Source organism: Oncorhynchus keta, chromosome 5, assembly GCF_023373465.1.
Source record: "Oncorhynchus keta strain PuntledgeMale-10-30-2019 chromosome 5, Oket_V2, whole genome shotgun sequence".
NCBI classification, from domain to species: Eukaryota; Metazoa; Chordata; class Actinopteri; order Salmoniformes; family Salmonidae; genus Oncorhynchus; species Oncorhynchus keta.
In genome coordinates, this window is record NC_068425.1 from 17,107,115 (window position 1) to 17,131,434 (window position 24,320).

The 24,320-nt window shown below is 43.7% G+C and overlaps 1 protein-coding gene across 3 annotated transcripts; it reads left to right on the forward strand.

Moving 5' to 3' along the window:
• The first annotated feature begins 1,123 nt into the window (after positions 1–1,123).
• LOC118384597 (trinucleotide repeat-containing gene 6B protein-like) lies at positions 1,124–22,292 on the forward strand. Of its 3 annotated transcripts, none has more exons than XM_052518862.1 (21): positions 1,124–1,320; positions 3,581–3,668; positions 3,938–3,959; positions 5,048–5,407; positions 5,554–8,217; positions 8,304–8,459; positions 8,545–8,729; positions 8,861–8,923; positions 12,636–12,794; positions 13,043–13,177; positions 13,414–13,563; positions 13,758–13,859; positions 14,055–14,250; positions 14,563–14,715; positions 14,846–15,013; positions 15,138–15,281; positions 18,928–19,020; positions 19,160–19,393; positions 19,587–19,657; positions 20,112–20,251; positions 20,492–22,292. In XM_052518862.1, the coding sequence occupies exons 2-21, from the start codon at positions 3,612–3,614 to the stop codon at positions 21,045–21,047; spliced, it is 5,808 nt and encodes a 1,935-aa protein (XP_052374822.1). In that variant the 5' UTR covers positions 1,124–1,320; positions 3,581–3,611; the 3' UTR covers positions 21,048–22,292. The 3 variants fall into 3 exon arrangements, with proteins under 3 accessions (XP_052374822.1, XP_052374821.1, XP_052374823.1); XM_052518861.1 differs by lacking the exon at positions 1,124–1,320 and adding an exon at positions 1,677–1,992; XM_052518863.1 differs by lacking the exon at positions 1,124–1,320 and adding an exon at positions 1,677–1,992 and having other exon boundaries at positions 19,178–19,393.
• Positions 22,293–24,320: the final 2,028 nt, after the last annotated feature.

A 24,320-nucleotide genomic window follows, 5' to 3' on the forward strand; every position in this document is an offset into this window, starting at 1 on the left:
AGTGACGTCACAAATTGAAACGCTATTTCGCGCACACCACCGCTAACTAAGCTAGCCGTTTCACATCCGTTACATATGCTAAAAATCAGCATTAAACAACCTTCATTAGTTAACGGAGCATCTTTTACATTATTGAATAATTCATAATAATACATGGAATTTGTATAGCGCTTTTCTAACAACCAAATACATTCATATTAGTAGTTGGGGTTTGCCTACATTTGCCTTTGGCCACTAGTCACAATACAATAGCTTTTGAATGTTCTTCTAAAAATAAATCTAAAAATTAGGACTGCTTTATGGTTAGGAAAAACTTTGGCCTTTAGAATGTTCCTTTCAAGACAACTGGAAACTCGGACAAAAAAACGAGAGCTTATTAAAGGCGCTGCATTGTCAATAAATCATCTGTATTGACAATACAGTATTTACTGCGATGCGGCCTCCGCAGAAGTCAGAGCAAACACATGTTTTGCATTTGAAGGAAGTTGTAAAGAAAGTGTGTTTGTGTATATCTAGGACTGCCCCCCATCTACTGCAACCAATCAACCATCCACTCAATTTGACTTCTGCATGCCTCTGGAGACTCCACAATTGCACCATCCTTAACCGCGCCTCAAACCACATTTTTCGGATTAAGCGTGGTGATACGGCAGAGGTATAATAATGCCGAGGTCAAAATAACTAGGAACTCGGAAAAATACTAGGTCAAATCATGACGTCAGTGAACTTAAGGCTGGAAAAAATCGGAGCTCTGGAAAGAGGCCGGAGTTCACGAGATGGAATTCCGAGTTGGATGACCGTTCAAATCGATTTTCCGAGTTCCCAGTTGTTTCCAACGGACTGAAGTCGGAAGTAGGAGATTTCCGAGTTACCAGTTGTTTTGAACACCGCATAACTCAATACATTTTTCATTAATGTTGACGTTTTTGCAAAATAGATTTTAGTCGCGCGATTTTGCATTTGACTATGATATTTGGTGCAGTATTTCTCAAGTGACTTGCCTAGTTTCTCTTTGAGACAGCACTTCATTGAAGTATCCCTACTGTTGACCAATCGCCGACGAGGGGGCGTAGACTTCATCGACCGACTTCCGCTTGCCTCTAGAGAAAAATGGTGTGCCCGAACTGCTGAAAAAAAACCTGCCGAAGTCCAAAACAAACAAAAACGTCACAAAATGTCATCATAATATATTCACGAACTGTTCCGCCTGGGATGCATGCGGACGCCACGAGGCAACAAAAGAGAAAAACAACAACATGCTGGAAATGTTACATAACAACAGGGTATAAATAAGCAGTCAAATGAGGCTGGGATTTTGAGGTCAGTCTTATGATATAGATAATAATATAATATAGATAATGTTCTGGAAAAGGTATGATGAAGAGAAGAGGGGGAATGCATTGATTATACTTATTATTATCTCATACAGGTGCTGACAGTAAAACCAAAAATGAGAACGGACTAGGTTATTGATGAGTTTTTGTTTTGCAATGTGTAAGTTCACTGAGTTTATGGTAGAGGTTCAGTTTCCACTGTCTAGTTATGGTCCTGTACTGTTGCTTTGGCTTACAACTTTTTCTACCAAACTCGAGAAGTGTCATCTCTGATAACACTCTGGCTAATTGGATGTCAATTACGTCACGCTTAGGCGAGAATACGCCCCCTTGCTGCAGAGTGCAGATATCCATTCAGCCCCCCTCCCTCTGGTCAACAACACAAGCTGCACAGAGAAGCAAAATGGCCGATAGTAAACTAACCGACCTCACAGCGATTTGCAACCACCAAGAGGTTATGTATGTGTAGTTTACAGCGAAAAGTACATTCGTACGAAAGGATATACGTTAACTGAATTTCTCGATTGTTAACATTTAGCCTTTTAGTGATGTTATTTCTTATTTGGTTTAGCCTTGAACTACCGTTAGATTGCTAAACTAGCTTTAGCTAAATAGGTCTGCAAGAATTTCACAAAGTACTTTATGTTTGATTCCTGAGGTGAGTAACTAAAACGATGTATCGTTAAGTTGTTCATTACAATGTTGTAAATTGTGTGTACCATTTTTTTTTCCTATCCATGTTAAGTTATAAGCGACAGCTAACGTCAGTCAGCTAAGTTAGCTACAGAGAACGTCACTGAAGTTTTCTCGTAGCTTTGGCCTTGTCACTTCAGTCCAAAAGCGATAGTTGATTGCACAGACCAGTCATGCTATGAAGCAGTATTGTTGTCATATATATATATATATATATATATATATATATATATATATGTGTATGTGTATGAGAAACACAATCAATTCAATTAACATTGCTATGAACTATTTTCGATTACCACGGAGTACTCAACTAAATAACAGTATATATGTGTGACCGATATGTATGGATTTTTTTTTAAACTATGTATGGAGCTTAGCTTTGGGAGCTGGTTAGCAAGCCGGCAGCTGTACGTCGTGTTCCCTACTAGGCTTTACCTTTTGAGCGGCAGTTAACTACGTCAAAGTCGCTCGCACGAAAGCGCTATCTTGCAGCTGGTTAATGTCAATACTATTTTGACAATTTAGCTAGATATGTTAAAACACGTTTGTGTCGTTATGTGACTTTATTCTCGCGGAGTCTGTTTCGTCCGTTTTTTTTCAAGTCCAACGCCACCGGGTGTCCAGTTTGGGGCTACTCTGTACTCGATCTCGAGGCTGGAATAGGCCTTGGCAAACGTCAGAGCGATTACCACCAGGCAAGCTTCTGCTAGCTGATTTGTATTAAGTGGCACTAGCTAGCATAATGTAACGTTAGCTATTATGGGAATTGTTTTTCATTAAATGCCGCGTATAGATCCACATATAACAGTTTAACTAGTCAATAAATAGTTATAGTAAAAATGAACATTATATTGCTTGCTATCTAGTTCTTAATCTGACAATTTTGAGCGGCTTAATTTGACTGCTGTCCTTAAATTGTATTTACAGACTAGACTACTACTTCGCAATTTGGACAAACTCTTGTCCAAATTGCCAAAATGCCTCCCATAGCGCAAACTTGCTTTGTTTACGTTTCCCATACATACACTCAAAAGACCCCACATTTTCAGCTTACTAGCGTTTTCAGTGGAGCGCTTTTGTAAAGCTGAGTCAAACAGGGGGACTAAAACGAAATGCTACCCCGTGATACCTGACCCATCTAGCCAACTAGCTCGCTCTATCCTGCACACACTCACTCTCTCGCCATCTCTATTAGCTCGCTAGGCCTTGACCTACGTGACAATTAAATATTTCTACCAGCTAACGGGTTCTTTTATCTACCAGTCAGGTACTGCCCAGTCTTACATTTCCTCTCTGTTGATGTGCATGTGTTACATGTTTGGAGTTGTAATCGTTTGCTTGAAAATGAATAATTCAGGGTGGCTACCACAGATTGTTGCCAAGGTTGTCTGCTTAATACTATAGTTCTGACAATATTAACTAATTGTGTAAGAGTTCATTTTAATAAACTGTTCATAAAACGTTTTAGGCAAGTCGCAGCAAATGTATTTAACTTGATGTTGATGCCTATCGCCAAATGTCAATGCCCACATCCATTTAAATGTGTCCAGATAGGAGAATCAGGAAAGGGAACAGCAGTTCATGGAAGACAAGAAAAAGAAGAAAGAGGATAAAAAGAGAAGGGAAGCTTCCCAGAAGGTATATAATATCCACTTTTCATCTGGAAATTAGGCCTACATAATTCGAGTGCTCTGGTATGTTCCTAAAAACAGAATTGTCTGGTGTTTGATCCAGTTTCATGGCCCATTGAAAGTCAGAGCCACACTGTTTTGGCTGTGTTTTAGTCGTGACAGCAATAATCATTTACTTGGCCTGCGCACCATTGTTGCTTGCAGTATTAGCACTTGACAATCGTTACAATAATGTGTTGGCTGTTTCATGGCACTGACGGTCTTCTCTACTTTCAGGTGACTGAACAAAAAGTCAAAGGTAATTTTTTTGTTCTGTATATACAGTACCAGTCAAAAGTTTGGACACCTACTCGTTCAAGGGTTTTTATTTTTCTAAATTGTAGAATAATAGTGAAGACGTCAACTCTGAAATAACTCATGGAATCATTTAGTAATCAAAGTGTTAAACAAATCAGAATATCATTTATATTTTAGGTTCTTCAAAGTAGCCACCCTTTGCCTCTGACAGCTTTGTACACTCTTGTTATTCTCTCAACCAGCTTCACCTGAAATGCTTTTCCAGTAGTCTTGAAGGATTTCCCATATGCTAAGCACTTGTTGGCTGCTTTTCCTTCAGTCTGAGGTCCAACTCATCCCAAACCATCCCAATTGGGTTGAGGTCAGGTGATTGTGGAGGCCAGGTCATCTGATGCAGCACTTCTTCACTTTCTGTCTTGGTCAAATAGCCCTTACACAGCCTGGAGGTGTGTTTTGGGTCATTGTCCTGTTAAAAAAAACAAGAGTCCTACAAACCAGATGTGTTTGTGTTGCTGTGGTAGCCATGCTGGTTAAGTTTTTCTTGAATTTGAAATAAATCAATGTCACCAGCAAAGCACCATCGCATCACCTCCATGATGCACGGTGGGAACCACGCATGTGGAGATCATCCGTTCACCTACTCTGTGTCTCACAAAGCCATGGCAGTTGGAACCAAAAATCTCAAATTTGGACTCCAGACCAAGGGACAGATTTCCACCGGTCTAATGTCTATTGCTCGTGTTTCTTGGCCCAAGCAAGGCTCTTCTTCTTATTGGTGTCCTTTAGTAGTGTTTTTTAAATTTATTTTGTTTGAATTATATATGCATTATTATTTAACTAGGCAAGTCAGTTAAGAACAAATTCTTATTTACATACAATGACTGCCTAACCTGGACGGCCCTGGAATGAGTAGGAGTGTCCATACTTTTGACTGCTACTGTACATCTGTAACACTCCTTCCTTTCATCAAACAAGATAACGATGAGAGAGGAAAAGGCCAAGTTTATATTATGTTACATAATATTATGATTAGGATGCATTCCAGCTTTGACTTTATTGACTTGGTTCATTTGTTTCATTTTCCTTAAGTGCCAGAATCAACCAAGGCCAGCTCCACGCAGTCACTAGCCACTCCTGGCTCTGTGTCTCCCAGCCCTGGCCCCACTCCACCATCGTCCCCCTGCCCTGCAGCTGGGTTCGCTGTTCCTCCGGGTGGGAACAATGCAAACCGGGCGGCTGTGGCCAACGGACAGCCCCCCACCGGAACTCAGCGCTATATGCCCAGAGAGGTGCCCCCACGATTCCGCTGCCAGCAGGACCACAAAGTGCTTCTGAAGAGGGGCCAGCCACCACTGTCCTGCATGCTGCTGGGGGGAGTGAGCGGTAGGGGAGACGCACCCCCTCTTTCACAGGGAGATGCCCCCAATGCAACCACATCTGGATCCACAGGTGGGTCAACATTGAAATGAAAGGATGTGGTTTGGATCTGTAGTCGGCAGCTAAATTAATATTTGTCCAAGTGTAATTAACGTGCTGTTTTAACCTTCTTAACATGGTCCTTAAGTTACCGAAGTATGTTTGCTCATTATCTACAGATCCCAATCTGGGTTCACCTTCTCCTTCACCCCCCCACTCTTCACCCTCATCTTCAGTTGCTGCTTCTTCAACTTATGCAAATTCCACATGGGGGGTGGGCTCTGGCAGCCAGCCCCCTTCTCAGGGCTGGGAGAAGGTGATAGTGGATGGGAGTGACCTTGAAGAGTGGCCCAGCATTGTGGGTGGGGATAGAGTGGGTACCGAGGGAGCAGAGCTGGATGTCCCCAACAACAGCAGTGCCTCACGGACTGACAAATGCACCCAACAGCATCTGAGGACAGGAGGAGCAAGAGCTGGGAGTTCAGACAGTCCCTCCCCACCCCACTCTTCCCCCTCGTCACTCACTGAATGTGTCCTGTCTGGTGTCGTGTGGGGCTCTTCCAGTCAGCCTGGAATTGGAGTGGCTGCAGCAGCAGAGGGGCCAGTGCTCAACAATTCCAAAGTCTCCTTTCTTCCTGGGACTCAGGAGAGCCCTCTTCGTGTGAACAGTGGGATTCCTGGTGCCAACTTCAACCCTAATGCCAACCCTTCAGCCTGGCCTGCCCTTGTGCAGGATGGAACAACAGGGGTTGGTGCAGCTACCACCGAAGCTATGCCCTCATCCATCACAACATCCTTCTCTGCCAGTACCACCCATACTCATGCACTCTCATCTGTGAATCAAGCTAGCTATCAGCACCAACTCCATGAAATGCCTGCCAGGGATGGAGCACATCTCCATGGGGACTGGGGGGGCTTGGGGCTGGAGCTTGGAGAAGGACCAAATCAAGGAGGCAGAGACCTTGTGGACAGTGGGGTTGTTGGAGGGAGCGAGCATCTCTCTGCCTCGTCATCCTCCTCCACAACCTCTTCCTCTTCATGGAGAGCTTTGCCTCCCCCCTCTAACCTCAACACAGGTGCCTCTAAGACTGATGGGTGGGACAGAGTAGGGGGAGATGCAGCTCAGGAGGAGGAGAAAGCTGGGTTGGCAGGAGATGAGGAGTGGGTCAGGGGAAATGGTGTTAGCTCAAATACCCCAGTGGTATCTCAGGGAGCATGGGATGGGGCTACAGAGGAGGGTTGGGGCGGTACACAGGGGTCGACAGATGTCAGGGGTTCCAGCAACCCGGCAATAGGAAGTAGCGGTGGAGGCGAGAGCAGCAGCAGCAGCAGCAGTGGAGGTAGCGGTGGTGGTGGTGGCGGCATATCCCAGGATTCTGCCTCACCAACATTTGCTACTATGACAACAGCTTGGGACAATCAGAAAGGGGTTGGTGCTGTGGGGAAATGGGCAGGTCAAGGTGGCAGAGGTAGTGGAGACCCCTCATCCTCCAGTGGAGGAGGGTCCAGAGCTGGGAGTCACAATCGGAACCATGAGCATTCCCGCCACCGCTCCAGCAACCCACCCCCCAACCCTGAAGTGGCCTTACAGAGCATGCTCAGCCGGTCGGACCTGGATCCCAGGGTGCTGTCCAACACTGGATGGGGGCAGATCCAGGTACAGCAGAATGTTGCCTGGGACCTGGATACAGGAGCAGCAAGTCAAAATGAGGGAAGCAGTTCCCCTGCATTTCCATCTCAAGCTGTTAGTTCTACTGGTCGGGCATCTACTTACCCCGCAAGCAACAGCACAATGACTACTGATCCATCTGCTGGGGCCCATATGCCTACTATGATCACTGGCCCTGTACCTTCAAAGGGCGGCTGGGATGACGAGTCAAATTGTGCTCCACCATCCAACATGCGGAATTCTGCTCCCTCCAGGATGCCAGTGAAAGATATTGATGGCAGCCAGGGAAAGACGAGTGGAGCCTGGGGCGACGTCAGTACTTCAGAGAGCCATGGCAAAGGCTGGGGCAGTGAGGAGCAGGAGGGGAGAGACCGCAGAGGGGGCGGAGGTAGTAACTGGAGAGATTTCGGAGAACAGGGTGGCGGAAGAGAGCGTGGCTGGGGAGGTGGTCAGGAGGAGAAGGGGACTGCAGGGGGTTGGAAAGAGTTGGGTAGGGAGGGAGGTGGATGGGGACAAAGAGGGGGAGGCAACTGGGCGCAGCGTGAACCCAAGACAGTCAGTGGAGGCTGGGGGGAAGGGAGGGGCAGAGGTGAAGGCAACACTGACAAAGGATCTTGGGGTAACATAGATGAGGGAGGCCCACAGAGGAGTTGGGGAAGTGGAGGTGACATGGGCGGCAAACCGCACCAGGACTGGTGCATGAAGCCGCATTCACCACAGATACCAAACAGCCAAGCGGCAACACTGAAAGCCCCAAATCAACAGCAACACCAATCACAGACCCAACAGCCACCAGGAGGCTTGGGCAGGTCAGGAGGTCCTCCCACCCAGAATCAGAACCAAAACTCAGGCTGGACTGCTGGCCCCATCCCTCAGATCCCTGTTGGGCCTGCTGAGGCCCCTGAGCCCAGCGGGTGGGAGGAGCCCTCCCCTCAGTCCATCAGCCGCAAGATGGAGATTGATGATGGCACTTCAGCCTGGGGCGATCCCACCTGCTACAACAGCAAGAATGTGAACCTGTGGGATAAAAACAGTGCCCCCTCTGGTCAGCCACCACCACTTCAAGGCCAAACTCAACAGGGTCCACCGACATCCGTACAACAGCCACCACCAAGGAGACAGCCTGCGATCCCAGCTAACCGGGACTCAAACCCTGGCAATGCACCTGGAATGGGTAAGCTATGACCAATTTATTCCTTCGAAGGCCAACAACTGGCATTTCTGGCATATTCTTTAATCTGATATTCTCTGTATTACCAGGCCCAGGTATGTGGGGAGGTGGTGGCAACCTCGTTGGACAATCTGTGGATAATGGCACTGCTTCCTGGGGGCAAACTTCTGCTGCACCATCTGGCTGGGGAGACCCAGATAACTCAAGCAAAACTGCTGGTTGGGGAAACCCCTCATCTAAATCTGGTAAGACACTTCAAGGAGCTTTCATTGTAAACCAAATGTGTTACTCCTCAGGACATTGCATGACCAATTTTTGCATGTCCCATAGGTTCAAAGTCGGTGCAAGAGAGCTGGGGCAAAGGAGAGGGCCCAGTTCCAGCCTCTCGACACTCCAGTTGGGATGAGGAGGAGGACGTTGGTGGAGTTTGGAACAGCACAGGCTCACAGACCAGCAGCAACTACAACTCTGGTGGCTGGGGGCAAGGCCCCGGGGGAAAGAGAGGCAACTTTAAGGTATTTTTGTGGTTAGGATCTGCCTGCTCAATTTTGTTTTTATATCCTAAGCTGTGGAACTATGAAAGGACATCTTTCTGATTGAGGGATTATGTTTAGCTACATTGCATGTTTCTGTTTGTTCCCTAAAGGGTGGAGGTGGAGAAAACTGGATGAACCCAATGACACGACAATTCCAAAATATGGGACTCATGGTAAGCCCTATTAATTATGTCTCGGAAGAAAGGATGGTGACGATGCATTTTCTGTTGAAGGGTAGGTAGCATAAACGTAACCACATGTAAAATATGGATTTGCATTAGAATACTCATCAAAAGTCCCAATACAAAGTTGCACCCCACTTTTCAATTTTTCGAGTTATTACATAAAACTGATCAGAATGCCAGAAAGAATATTTGCGGGGTGTGACATATATTGGAGGACCCGGCAAGCCAGTCTATTCCCTATAATGCAAGCCCTCTGCCTATATGCTACATAGCTTTATTCAAGCATGTCTTGAAATGCAACACTGCCTCTTTAAAACAAATAAGCTCTTTACCTGACTAGTCTTTTAAAGGTGTCTAGAAATGTACATGTTTTGTGCTTTTGTAGGAAGCAATCACTCGCCTATTACTGACTACAAATTATCTATAACTGAGCTAATAACTTACTAACTAGCAAAGGAGTTTCCGAGTGGCGCAGCGGTCTAAGGCACTTCATCTCAGTGCACAAGGCTTCACTACAGTCCCTGGTTTGAATCTAGGCTGTATCAAATTCTGCCATGATTGAGAGTCCCATAGGGGTGTTTGGCTGGGGTAGGCCATCATTGTAAATAAGAATTTGTTCTTAACTGACTTGCCTAATTAAATAAAGGATAAAAAAATATATATAAACAAAAATGTGCACTTGATTACACGAGTACCCTTATTCTACTTCTCCTCTAGTGATGTAGAGGTTAATCCAGGCCCTGCAGTGCCTTGCTCCACTCCCATTCCTCAGGCCCTCATTTGTTAACTTCTGCAACCGTAAAAGCCTTGGTTTCATGCATGTTAACATTAGAAGCCTCCTCCCTAAGTTTTTTTTTTTTTAAATCACTGCTTTAGCACACTCTGCAACCCGGATGTCCTAGTTGAATCCTGGCTTAGGAAGGCCACCAAAAACCCTGAAATTTCCATCCCTAACTATAACATTTTCTGACAAGCTAGAACTGCCAAAGGGGGCTGAGTTAGCCTGCAGAGTTCTGTCTTACTATCCAGGTCTGTGCCCAAACAATTTGAGCTTCTACTTTTTTTTAAATTCACCTTTCCAGAAACGAGTCTCTCACTGTTGCCGCTTGCTATAGACCACCTACTGACCCCAGCTGTGCCCTGGACAACATATGTGAATTGATTGCCCACCAGCTATCTTCAGAGTTTGTGTTGTTAGGTGACCTAAACTGGGACATGCTTAACACCCCGGCCATCCTACAATCTAAGCTTGATGCCCTCAATCTCACACAAATTATCAATGAACCTACCAGGTACAACCCCAAATCTGTTAACACAGGCACCCTCATAGATAAATTCCTTACCAACCTGCCCTTTGAATACACCTCTGCTGTCTTCAACCAAAATCTCAGCGATCACCGTCTCATTGCCTGCGTCCGTAATGGGTCTGCGGTCAAACGACCACCCCTCATCCTCATCACTGTCAAACGCTCCCGAAAACACTTCAGCGAGCTGGACTTTCTAATTGTCCTGGCCCTGTTATCCTGGAAGGATATTCTGTCAGTAGAAGATGCCTGGTCATTCTTTAAAAGTGCTTTCCTCACAATCTTAAATAAGCATGCCCCATTCAAAGAATTTAGAACCAGGAACAGATATAGCTTCTGTCCCTAAGGTGTCAACAGTCTTTAGACACAGTTTCAGGCATTTATTTTGAAAACTGAGCGTGAAGGATCACATTGCGTAAGTGCACAGGTGGGGGCTCTCGGAGTGAGTTGGTGCGCAATTGAGTAAGACGGCCATTGTTCCTCCCGCTGTTATGGAAAAAGCTACACACTCGGTTTATATATATATATATATATATATATTTTAAACTACCTGAGGAATGATTATAAAAAAACGTTTGACATGTTTATGTGGACATGAAGACTATTTGGGATTTCCGTCTGCGTTGTCGTGACTGCTCTTTCCTGTGCATTTCTGAACATAACGCGACAAACAAACGTCGGTATTTTGGGTATAAAAATAATCTTTATGGAACAAAAGGAACATTTGCTGTGTAACTGGGAGTCTCGTGAGTGAAAACATCCGAAGATCATCAAAGGTAAACGGTTAATTTGATTGCTTTTCTGATTTTCGTGACCAAGCTTCCTGATGCTAAGTGTACATAATGCTATTCTAGGCTATCAATAAACTTACACAAACGCTTGGATTGCTTTTTTCATGAATATTAATATTTTCTAGTAATATTATTTGACTGTTGCGCTATGCTATTCAGCGTTGCTGATGACAATTATCCCGGATCCGGGAGGGGTGGTTCAAAGAGGTCACATTAAGCATCTCCAATCCAAATTACATCTAGAATCGGCTTCCTATTTCGCAACAAAGCCTACTTCACTAATGCTGTCAAACCATACCCTCGTAAAACTGACTATCCTACCGATCCTCGACTTCGGCGATGTCATTTACAAAATACTCTACTCAGCAAACTGGATGCAGTTTATCACAGTGCCATCCGTTTTGTCACCAGAGCCCCATTTACTACCCACCAATGCGACCTGTATGTTCTTGGTGACATGCCCTCGCTTCTCACACATTCTCATTTACAGCAACGACCTGGGGAATAGTTAGTGGGGAGGAATGAGCCAATTGTGAACTGGGGATTGTTAGGTGACCTTGATGGTTTGAGGGCCAGATTGGTAATTTAGCCATGACACTGGGGTTAACACCCCCTACGATAAGTGCCATGGGATCGTAAATGACCTCAGAGGCAGGACACCCGTTTAACGTCCCATCTGAAAGACTGCACCATACACAGGGTAATGTCCCCAATCACTGCCCTGGGGCATTGGGATATTTTTTAGACCAGAGGAAAGAGTGCCTCCTACTGGCCCTCCATCACCACCTCCAGCAGTATCTGGTCTCCCATCCAGGGACTGACCAGGACCAACCTTGCTTAGCTTCAGAAGCAAGCCAGCAGTGGTATGCAGGGTGGTATAATGCTGGCTGATAATTACAAATAATTTGTAGTCTGCAAATGATTCACGATAAGCCCAAACCGATATGTTTAACTAAAACAATCATTTCAAACCTTGCTTACATTTTTATACAATCACGTCTTTTTATTATGCTTAGGAATACTTGGAAAAGATTTCCAAAATTTAAAAATCACTCAACTTATTTATTGGTGTTTTTAGTCTTATGTCCAACAATGAACCATAGACATTTAAAAAAAAGATTTTGCACACAGAACTTGCCCCAAATAAGGCCACCAGTTGGGGAACCCTGAAATAGAGCTTGCAGGCTTCACAAACAACGCTCGGCACAACACCTGGTTTCATTATGAATCCTGCCCTCCACTGGTTATACTAAGCCATTGAAGTCCTCCGGGGTGAAATGAGCACTGCATACAGTAGATGTGCGCACGGTTCCCATACTCCACCAAACACACAGGAGTAGAGACGTTTTCAGTTTTTGGCATGAATTTGTGGTTTCTTATTCGTGGATACACATAGTATCTCACCATGATTTGGAATGTAATTACATACTAGCTTGGCTAGTTAGCCTTACTAGCAAGGTATTATAGATTCTCAAGATTATGTTCTGAAGAGGTTTTAAATAATGCTAAAACATAAGTGTTTGTAGTAATGGTTAACCAGATCGTGACTACTAAGTCTTTGATCACTCTTTGAGTAAAAACTGACGCGTACTACTCTTTTAATAGGGCGAGGACTTGAGTCTTGATAAAAAGTTGGAAGGAGATAAGAGGGGGATGAACGACTACAGCGGTGAAATGCGGAGAGGAGGAAGAGGTGGTGGAGGCTACCGTATGCCCAGTTCCAAAGACATGGGGCCTGGAGACATGGGACCTTACAGTGACAAGGTAAGTGAGTCATACTCCTGTCAAGTGGTTCAAGGTGTCCTTGAAGCTGTGCTAAGCAGTGTTTGCATGGTCTGTCGATTGGCCTAGGTGGAGGAGGCTAGATATGTTGACCCTATCATTAGCTAGCCAGCTAACATCAACTAGCTTTTTTTGTCAACTAACTTTATAGATATTTTCATTTTATCAGCTCTCACTGTTCCTTTTTATCATTTTCATTTTTAACTGTACTCATCTGTATTTCGTTCCAGATGGGTGGTCATGGTTTATTTGGTGGCAGCGGTGGGATGCCTCAGTCTCGGGGAATGCGCCAGCCTGGGATGCATCCCATGAACCCCTCCCAAGGGTTACGCGGACAAGTCCCTCATCAATTCATGTCTGCGCAGGTACGCTGCCTGTGTTGTACCTCACGAATATTAATGTTTATTTAGAAAGTTGTTCCACGTTGGGTATGAGCAGGTGCTCCGAAAGTCAATAACAATATATTTTCTAGCTTGTCTTTTAGATTTCCATTTTGTAATATTGGCCAGGTTGTCTAACAAAACTCTACATTCTATATCCAGAGCATTTTTCTTTCTCCAGTGTCCACAATGCTAATACACATTTTTTTTTCACGTAACAGGTGCCGGGTCCCATGCTAAAGCAGATACCATCTCCTGGCAGCAGTGTTGGAGGAGTAGGTGTCGGAGGAGGGGTGTTCCCACCTCAGCTCTCGCCACAGCAACTTGCCGTGCTTAGTAACATTTACCCTCATGTGCAGCAATTCCACCTGGTAAATATCGTCTCTGCCTCGATGTTGTGGTTCAGGTCTGAACCGTTTTATCACAATTTTCAAAATTGCTCAGTAATTCAAATAATCTTGTATTGATTGGACATCAAGTAATTGCAACTGTAAAACTGCCACTACACTAGCTCTCTCAGTGGAATAGAATAGTAAAACTACTTTGTGCCTGCCAACCCACTCAGGCTTGTCAGCTCCTTCTGCAGCAGCAACAGCAGCAGCAGCAGCTCCTGCAGAACCAGAGGAAGTTGCCCCAGCCTATACGCCAGCAGACTGATCCACAGCAGGTACTGAACGTCCCATAGTAGTGTAGTGCCTTATCACTATACCAATAGCAGTTCGGACTAATTTCAATATTAGATGCAATACTTGTGCTAGACTTTCAGTATGTAGTAGCTTTCTAGCCAGCTTGTCTTTACTCTATTGATGCAGAGTTTGTGTACATATTTTTCAGTCTTTTCTCTTACCCTATGTCTCCATAGCTGGCTAGAATCATGGCTATTCTGCAACAACAGAGACAGCAACAACAGGGAGTGGTGGGCGGAGGCAGTGGGAGCTCCAAACTGTCCCCATCTCTTGGAGGGGCACCAAAACAGCCGATGGCAGACTCGATGCCTCACCCTGGTATGGGTGGCCCCTTGTCAGATCTTCATGCCAAAACACAGGCGATGTACTCTGGTAAGTTGCTTAGGTTTGGTCTTCGTTATTATCTCTAACACATTTCAGTCCAATCTGTCAGTTTAGAGCAGTCTACTCAGTATGACGTCAAAGGCAAACCATTACTAAATCATATCCAACTAATTTGTGTAAACAGTAGCTCATATATCACTGTTGCCGTGACAAAAGTCTTTCATTTAAATCACATAGCAGCTTTTCCGTGATGTTCGATTTCAGGGGGATTACACTGGCCCAAGTTTTATCAACACAGCCATCTTTGCTCATAACTGCAGTGAATGAACCATCTGACCATGTTTTTTTCTGTTATATCAGGTCTTGCTCCCGGAGGCAATCTGTCTGGGCTGGAGCTGGGCTCCATGGTGGGGGGGGTGAAGGATGGAGGAGGGCAGCAGTCCCGCTTCAAATGGATGATGGAGGGTCACTCTCCGGCCCCCTCTCCCCCAGATACAGCCCATCACAAGAATGGTGAGTCATTAAAATCCAATGTCTTGCTAATTACATGAATAATCACACCTATATAAAGCCATAAAAGGAAAAGCCATGTCAAACTGACAAATTATTTGTATTTCTGTTTTTGTCTTGTGTGCTATTGCAGGTCCTTTACCCATGGCCATGAAAGTTCGAGAGGGCTCCCCATATTCACAGTATGAGTTGCTCGGAGTTGATGGGTTGGGAATGACCCCTCAGGGCCCTTCAGACAACTGGCACCGTACCCCTGGAAGCAAGATGGGCACCATGACTGGGACATCCAGCTGGCCCCCAGGTAAACTGCTTTCAGTACCCCAAGTTCCTAATGCACAATTTTGAAATGCACATATGAAACGTTGAAATAAATGTCAATATTGCCAGACTCAGTAGTCTTCCCTGTGTTTTTTCTGCGGTGACAGAGTTCCAGCCTGGAGTGCCCTGGAAAGGCATCCAGAGTGCCGACCCGGAGTCGGACCCGTACATGACCCCTGGCAGTGTTCTGGGCTCCCATGGACCCTCCAGCCTCAGTGACTCTGACCACCAGTTACTGCGAGACAATACAGGTACTCACTGTTTAATCACTGCTTCTGTATAAGTATTGAATGAGATTAAACCTATTGGCACAACTTGGGTTGTTGCAGTGACTGTATTACTGGCGGTCACGAGGGCAGTCAAACTGCCTGGTGGGAAAAGCATCCTCCATTTGCTATTTAAGTGCATAGATTACTTTTTTATTTTTTTTTATTTATCCTGCTGCCCCTGTTTTGGTACAGGTGCAATGGTCCGTTTTAAATCAAAACAAATTTCACCAATATGTTATTTAGATTATGTAAAGATAAGATTAAATCAAGAATAGTCTGATGGGGGGACAATTAGGGTTGCGAAGCTTCTGTACATTTCCGGAAGTTGAGCCCTGGAATTTTGCTTACATTCGTCAAAAGTTAGCTTATAACAGTGAACCTTTTTTATTTTGTAGGATACATATAAGGCAATTGTAGGTCTTGTGGCATATTTTGGTTAAACTATCCCCAATTCAATGGAATTGCAACCCTCTGCAAGCACAGTGCATTCTTCCATCACATGTAGAGCTGATTCTCAAGATCTTGCACACTAATGAGATGCTGTTGAGCCCACACTACTACACTGTGAGCCAAGGACTACATGCTTTCTGGTAAGTTTTCATTACTGTACTGGGTGGGGTGGATATATTTTATGACATAAATTATTTTTTATTAACTAGTAAGTAGTAGCCTACAGCAAAGTGTTTAAATAATTTCTAACTTGTTAGCAATTTCTGCTAGTTAGTTTTTGTTTCCACGTGGGTTTTAGTTTGCTTGAGCCTGTTAACTGGGGAGTGTTAATTCACCTGTTTCCATATGTTTCATTTGAAAGCATTTCTCTTACAAAGGAGTTGTTTAATCTAACTGCTTCACTATTTATCTGTACATGGAATTGTATTTGTTTTTATTTACTCTTTTAAAAACCTTTTTTTTTTTTTTACATCTTTACAGGAAAATGCCATGGGCACTATCTGATGTGTGGAGACATTTCACTGCGGCTGATGTAGAAGGAAAGGCTGTGTACACTTGCAAGTACTGTGCCAAATCATATGTGAAGAATGCAACAGATTAAGAATCATTTGGCCAAGTGCATAAAGTTCCCTCACTGTTCACAACAAGCAACCTCTGACAAAAGTACCTCTACTCGAGGTGAAAATGACAAATCAGACATATTAACGATAGCAACAGCTCATGGTCCTCCTGGAATCAGAAGTTGTTTTTTTACTCAATGGAGGAATGTAGTCAGAAGTGCTGATGAATTTCTTGCTCGAGCTGTGTATGCCACTGGTTCACCTCTGATGCTCACAGGCAATGTGTATTGGAAGATATTTCTGAATGTACTTCGCCCAGCATACACCTCTAAGGCAGTACCAAAAAATAGGTACAGCCCTGCCCATTTCACTGTTTCTCCAAGCAGAGGAAACTGCAGTTCTGAAAAGCATCAAAAAGCGTGAAGACTTCTGCCAGAAGCCCATACACGCCGCAGCATACATGTTGGAGCCCAAGTATGCTGGCAAGAGCATCCGGTCTGGTGCAGAGATCAACAAGGCCTATGGTGTCATCACTACCGTGTCTCGCCACCTTGGCCTGGATGAGGGAAAGGTTCTTGGCAGTCTGTCGAAGTACACTTCCAAGCATGGGCTTTGGGATGGAGATTCAATATGGCAGTTGTGCCAACATATTTCGTCAGCCACCTGGTGGAAGGGACTTTTTTTCCCCTGTTGCCGCCACCATCTTCCAAATCCTACTAATATTAGCCTCCTCAGAGCGCAACTGGTCCTTGTTTGGGAACATACACACCAAAGTACTCAACAGGCTAACCAATACAATGGTTGAAAAATTGGTTGCCATCTGGGCACATTTGAGGCTTTTTGAACCTGACAATGAGCCATCCTCAAGGTTGGAAAGTGACAGTGAAGATGAGGCCTCAGTCTGTTCAAGAAGTGGACATTGAGGAGGTCTGGGAAGAAGACATGGAAGCCTGAGAGGAAGACAACCAAAGCTTTAGTTTCTAGACTATAATTTTACAGATGAATGTTGAAAATGTTTTTGGGAGATGCAATGGATCATTGGGGATCGTTCAATATTCCCTTTTGTTCAGTGAAAACATCCCATGTGAAGAGTCAATTCATTGAATTCAACTTCAATTCGTAACTAAAACATTTGTAATTCTATTGAAAGGATTTAATCATTTACAATTGTCTACTAATGGTAATGTTTGTTTCTGTCTCCATATTATATGGTAAATATATCCAATGCAAAAAACACATGTCACGTCTTTGGCATCATTAGATTGAAGACTTATTTTTATCAAATCAATTCTCTGTAATTAATAGTAGTGGCTACTGGGTGTGGATTGAAGTGCGGTAAAGACAGTCACTACACAGTTGATAATTATATTAATTGAAAATGCTAATCCTTTTGCCCATGAACACACACTCATTTGGGAATAATTGCAATCAATATATATTTACTCTGTGTGTCGTTGTGATCTCTGTTGGAATCGTCAGTCCTTCTGTTGGGAAGTCTTTCGTGGATACCATCCAGAAATGTTCTTATAGATGAGATGTTTCGGCTGTTGCTCTTATTCTGTCAGGATCGATAGTCTCAGAGTTGAACCATTTCCTGCCGCATAGCCAATGCTCCACGTGGTATGGTTAGAAATTCAACAACCATTACAACCTTAGCTTAAACTGAGTTTTTTTGTGGTCTCGACTCAAACCTTTGCCCCCTCAGCTGACTGAAGTAGGCATGGTCTGAAAAGGATTTCTTCAGGTGGGGGTTTTATTCGTAACAGTAGAAAAGGGCTGTCCCATCAGCCAGATCATGTCTGCTCATGGGGGGTGGGCCAATGGCTTAGTTTAACTTTTTAAAGGGAATACAATTCTCTCACATTAAGGGTTTAACATAGCATTCCATCATTTCACAAATGGTTTAATCTTTACTCATTCATTTTATACAATAATAACTCTGTTTATAATGTATAAACAGAGTTATGGTAATGTGGCTGTATTGTCTTTCATGAGGTCACAAACATGAAACAAAACAGACCGGGTCGTAGCTGGCTTCTCCACCGACTGTTTACGCATTCTCCAAAACATGGATATTTTTCTGTGATGTAGAAGAAATGCATTTGTTCTACTGTGAAACTCTATATACTGCATGGACAGGAGAGTCTCCTCCAGGAATTTACGACCTGAGATAACAGAACATGTATGTAGGAGAGCGAAAGAGAGGGATGCCACGATCTATACCCAGAAAGGGCCACGTCATGACACGTTTAAATGGTATTAATATTAATTTGTATATATTCCCCAAAATGTGCAACCCTAGTGACAATGTTAGCCTACCACTTGTAAATGATCACTTGTGAAAATGTTTTAATAAGGTTTGTATCACAACTAAAGTGGCCAAATAACTTCTTCAAATGAAGCACATTAATCTGCTTTAAAAGGGGTGTAGAGCCTAACTGGCATACATGAGCAGCGAGGGAGTTCGCATCCCCACAACTGGGGATGCAACAGCACAGGTAGCGTTATTCTCTGATATTAACAACTTTAAGGTCTAGTCCAATAGTTGAGACTTAGCTGCTAACCAAAGCCCTGTAAATTGTTTGAAATGAGCTATGTTTCCCTTCTCTCTGTTGCAGGGCCAAACCCCTCCCTCAACACCTTGCTGCCTTCACCAGGTGCCTGGCCCTACAGTGCCTCAGACAACCCCCTTGGCAATGCACACAGCACAGGTATTAACATTCTCTAATATATGAACAGCTTTAAGGTCTAGTCTAATATTTGAGAGAATGAGCTGCTAACCAAAGCTCTGTAAATTGATGATATATTGAAATTAGCTGTTTCCTTTAATCTATTTTCGTCTGTTGAAAGTTGTGCTTGTTTCCTCAGCAAAGTACTCTGACTACAAACCCAGCTGGCCCCCAGAGCCCATTGGACACAATAAGCCGTGGAAGACCAGTCGCATCAGTTCCCAGTTGCCACGCCCCCCTCCTGGACTAACCAGTCAGAAACTGGCCTCGACATCCCTATGGGGCAGCGGAGCCCCGCGTTTGACCAGGGGCTGGGGAGAGGGCGGGGGCAGTCAAGATTCAAGATTTGGGACAGGTAATATTATATATCTGGATCAACCCTGTAGTGATTTTAACTGTTTCCTGGCTAACTTGATACAAAACCATTTATAGCTGTTGGGTTTTCAGAACTCATTGTAGTAAGATATTTATTAGATACTGGCTTTACAACAGAAAAAGATTGAAAGACTACCCTTTGTTTCTGACTGCCCTCTTTCTCTCCTCCGTAGGCTCAGCGTGGAATGATGGTGTGGCCTCCAGAGGCAGCTGCTGGCTACTGCTCAGCAATCTCACCCCTCAGGTACAGATGGAGAGAATTGATAAAGATGTTAGCACTAGCACCTATGAGCAGGGAGGGAATGAGCAGAAGGATGGGGGGGCTATGGATTATGTTGTGGGTGATTTTTGAATTTTATGTTTTCTGGCCCATCATCGAAGTGGAATTTATCACAGCTATTAAATGAAATGGCCATTGAGAGAGAGGTGGGTGTGAATTTCTTGTTCATCAGCATTCTCCTTCAGTGTATCCTATGCAAATGAGCCGGTGTCATGCGTGACCCAAGTGTAATTGGATTGTGAAGTTGGCTGATCCATTTAATCAATTAAGGATTGCATGAATGAAGTTGGCATGAAAGGGCTGCTAAGGGAAAAACAGAATGGGGAAATGTTTAATTCCACTGCCTACCCTTTTACAGACTCACACTTCCCCACCACAGACACACTGGTATCCCACTACATTTTTTGTTCTCCTACAGATTGACGGTTCCACGCTACGGACTATCTGTATGCAGCACGGCCCCCTGCTGACCTTTCACCTCGGCCTGACCCAGGGCAGCGCCCTGATTCGTTACAGCACACGTCAGGAAGCAGCCAAGGCCCAGGGTGCACTGCACATGTAGGCTACTACCCCTCTACATACTAACAAACGCTGTGCTGCTGCCTAGTGTAATGCTAAATGCTTGTAATTAAATATTTACAAATTAGCCCTAATGTTAGCTCCATGCAGAATGTTTTTTATTTTATTTTTTATTTGACCTTTAATGCTGAATTGGAGCCTGATGGCCATTCAGTTAGTACAATTTCTACTACTTCACCTGTTTTACTAAAGGACACTGATATATTTTGTTTTCTCCAGGTGTGTTCTGGGGAACACCACAATCCTGGCAGAGTTTGTGAGTGAGGAGGAAGTGGCTCGCTATTTTGCACATTCCCAGGTTGGAGGTGCGGAGGGGGCCAGCCCAGGGGCAGGGGTGGCCCAGGGCTCGTCAGGAACGCACACAGTGGTGTGCAACAGCGGAGGGGGCTCCCCGGGGAGTGAACGAGCAGTAATTGGAGCAGGAAACAATTTGGGTGGAAACAGCGGTGGAGGAGGGGTTCTGGGTAGTGTGGGGCCTTCCAGCTCCGGCTGGCAAAGTTTGGATGGTACGGGCAGCTCTCCAGAGGCCACCTCAGCCCAAGGTCCTGGGCTTGGTATTTTTGCTCAGTGGAGCGCCAACGGGGCTGGGAAGGGGGTAGGGGGTGGGGTGGGACGGGTAGAGGCAGGGAGGTCTGGGCTCTGGGGTGGTGTGACCCCAGGTTACTCCAGCAGCAGCTTGTGGGGTGCACCCCAAATGGAGGACAGGCAGCAAATGGGCAGCCCAGCTGCCCTGTTGCCTGGTGACCTGCTGGGAGGAGTGGCTGACTCCATCTGACACACCTTCACATAAGTATATATTTAGACACACGACATACACTGGGAAACACAAATACATATATATAAATGACTAAATATAACCACGTAAACACACGCATACACATATAACTGACTAAATATAACCACGTAAACACACAAGCAGAAATGTGAGACATGCTTACACACATTCTCATGGCCAGACTTAAGCTATTCTATAAACAAATGCAGGGACTGTTAGATGTGTAAGGCCTTTTTCCACAGATGAAGATTTAAACTGCTAGACTTGAACCTGAAAAATTAGTCTGTCGGTCTGAGAGACTGGCTGGATTGCATTGTGCTTAGTAGGTGATTTGATGACAGACTTACATGGACATGCACACACCAAATACAAACTAGCCTTCGGACAGATGGGCACTGTAACAGCATTACTCGCGTCATATAGGAAAACTATGTGATGCAGGACAACCTGTAGTTTCCATTCATGCCCCTTATGGAGACTGAATCAAAACATGTGCAAACACACCGCTCTGATTGATGACAACTATCTTATTGTGTATGTTAGTTTCTGTTTTGTATGGTTTTTATTTTGAACATTGGAATACTGAAATGTAATTGTTCCTTTCAAATGCTGACCTCCTACTGTTGTTTTTCTCTCAATCACGTTTGTTACTGTTACTATGATAATTGTTGAAACTCTGGCAGTATGAGGGAACATTGCATTTCTCAGAGAGTGGGATTGTGTGTGTGTGTATGAGTGAGAAGGAGACCAAGTGATAAACCCCTGTGTGTGAATGTGAGGATAATGTAGTGTGCATGTTACTGCCTGTCATGATTAGTGTGTGAGGCTGCTTACAGAAAGTCTATAAATCTGTGTTGAGTGCATTGGTATACTGCTGACTGTGTTCAAGAACATTGGCACTAATGCTTAGTTTTTTTTTCTCTCATTTTAAGATTATTTTTTTTTGCAGACTGTCTTTTTTATTGTCCGAACTGCAATAATAATAAAAATTTTAATGATACAAAGAGCTGAAGGCATATGTATTGAGAAAAAGGACATGCCAAATCTTATCAAACTGTGGAGTGGTGGGGGGGTTGTTTACAAGACACAGAAAAGAGTTAACGTGCGTTTATATGTTTTGTTGTGTATCGTTTTAAATTAAGACAGGCTTTAACACTCCTGTTCAGTGTTTCGTTTTGAGATTTTACAAATAAATTTATTTAAAGAGTACAAGATTACTAATAAAGATGAAAGTATTGGCTTCTACTTGTCTTGTGGTCATTGAGAATTGTCCATCTATACAGAATGGCCTCTTATCCTCAGGTGTCCCAACACCGTTCACACACGGGTTCCTGTGTCCACTCCACGTCGCACACACTCAAATAAGCCGGTGTCCATCTGCTATGCCATCTTAACCAATCCTATTTACTGTACAAGCCACACAGCCTGGAAGAAGCATGCACTTCTCCAGTGAGCTATCATTTGCGGTGCAATTAGTATGACAGTATGGAGTATTTATATCCTGAATGTGAAAAACCAGAGATGGGCAACTTTGATGGGGGTGGGGGCCACAAAAAAATCTGAACTCGTGGCTTGCGGGTCCACACGTGCAGTCAGAGCCAGCCCTAGTCAATTGGGGAATTTTGTTGGGCACCCCACCTTACGAATAAAACATTGGCTATGGGGGCAGGCAGAAGATGTAACAATTTTATAACACAGTTCCTGCAATTTTACTAATTTTACCATAGGGTGGAGAGAAATGTTTGTAGTTTTGAATATGAGAGTGATTAACAAAATCAATGGTAATTTGTCGGTAATTTGACCATGATTACTACACGTTTAGATGGCTGGCTAGACTAATTTACCAATCTAAAAAATGTTAGCTGATTAATTGGGCTAATTGAGTGACTGACGAGTGAGTGACAAGAAAAAAAACTCTATGCACTACCAAATTTGGAAATTGCACCTTGTGTGTTCTACTATTCTGACTTTCAACATCAAGTTCAGACCCCAACTGAGTTCCACAAAAGGGGGGGGCTGCCAGTTGCCCATCACTGTGCAAAACCATCAGGATCTAGAGGTACCTTATGGTGACCTCTGCTGTTCTTTCACTTCTGCTGCTTGTGTCTAAACTCCAGGGTGCATGACTATGGAGATTTGATTTTGATTTGATTTGGATCTCTTTTAGTCCCCATTTGGACTAATCTTCCAAGAGTCCTTAAACATTAAAATACAATTTAAAATATGAACACATTTCCACATATAATACACTATTACAAACATACATAATGACCCAATAAATACTCAATCTAAAAAAATATTGATTCTTCATCTACTATAGTCCCACAACATTTCTATGTATTATATTTAAATCGTTTTAAAATGTTTAAATGTACATATTGAAAGCTTTCTGGTTTGCTCAGTTAGTTTATTCCATTTCTTTATTGCTCTAAATCAAAATATTATTTTTCCTATTTCTCTTTTCTGTCTGGACAACGCATAGATGGTGGACAATCTATTCCTAGTATTTACGGAATGTCTGTCTCTTACCACCTGAATACCATTGTGAATAGAACTTTTAAATGATGTATATTATTCAATAAAATATGCATGTTCATTTCCATTATCTTATCGATTGATGACCAACCAAGAACATTGCGCATGACTGCAACAGAAGAACCATATCGCCACCTTAAAACAATCCTTACTGCTTTGTTCTGTGCATTCTGCAGTCTCCTAGCTTCACTTGATGATGCATTTCCCCAGACCACCGAACAGTAGTTCACCTGACTCTCAATTAATGCTTGTGTTATTTGCTGAATCATTTTTCCTGATAAATATTTAGCTATCCTTCTGATTATGCATGCTGTTTTAATATATATATTTTTTACATAGATTAGTTATTTGAGAAGACCATGATAAGCAGTTGTCTAGCTGCACTCCCAATAGTTTGGTTTCTGCCACTTCTTCAATTTGTACTCCTCCCATACTTAATTGTATCCCATGCTGTTTTGGCCTTTTCCTAGTGGAACAGACTAACATAACTTTGGTTTTCTTGGTGTTTAAAACAAGTTTGTTTTGGCAAACCCACTCCCTAATATTCTCCAAATCTCCTTGTAAAGCTTGCTGTACCTGTTGAACCGATTGTCTTGCTGCATACATTGTAGTATCATCTGCAAATATAGTGGCTTGAGTTTCAGCTAAGGCATAGGGAAGGTCGTTGGTATATATTAAATAGAGAAGTGGCCCAAGGCAGCTGCCCTGCGGTATTCCACTGTTTTTTTAAATGTTTTT

What these genes read in the sequence shown, in the direction of transcription:
- LOC118384597 (XM_052518862.1), top strand. Translation starts at nt 3,612, where the DNA reads ATGGAAGACAAGAAAAAGAAGAAAGAGGATAAAAAGAGAAGGGAAGCT. An exon ending in AAACCCCTCATCTAAATCTG is followed by an intron (nt 8,460 to 8,544) that starts GTAAGACACTTC and finishes CATGTCCCATAG; the next exon opens with GTTCAAAGTCGGTGCAAGAG. An exon ending in AGCAGACTGATCCACAGCAG is followed by an intron (nt 13,860 to 14,054) that starts GTACTGAACGTC and finishes ATGTCTCCATAG; the next exon opens with CTGGCTAGAATCATGGCTAT.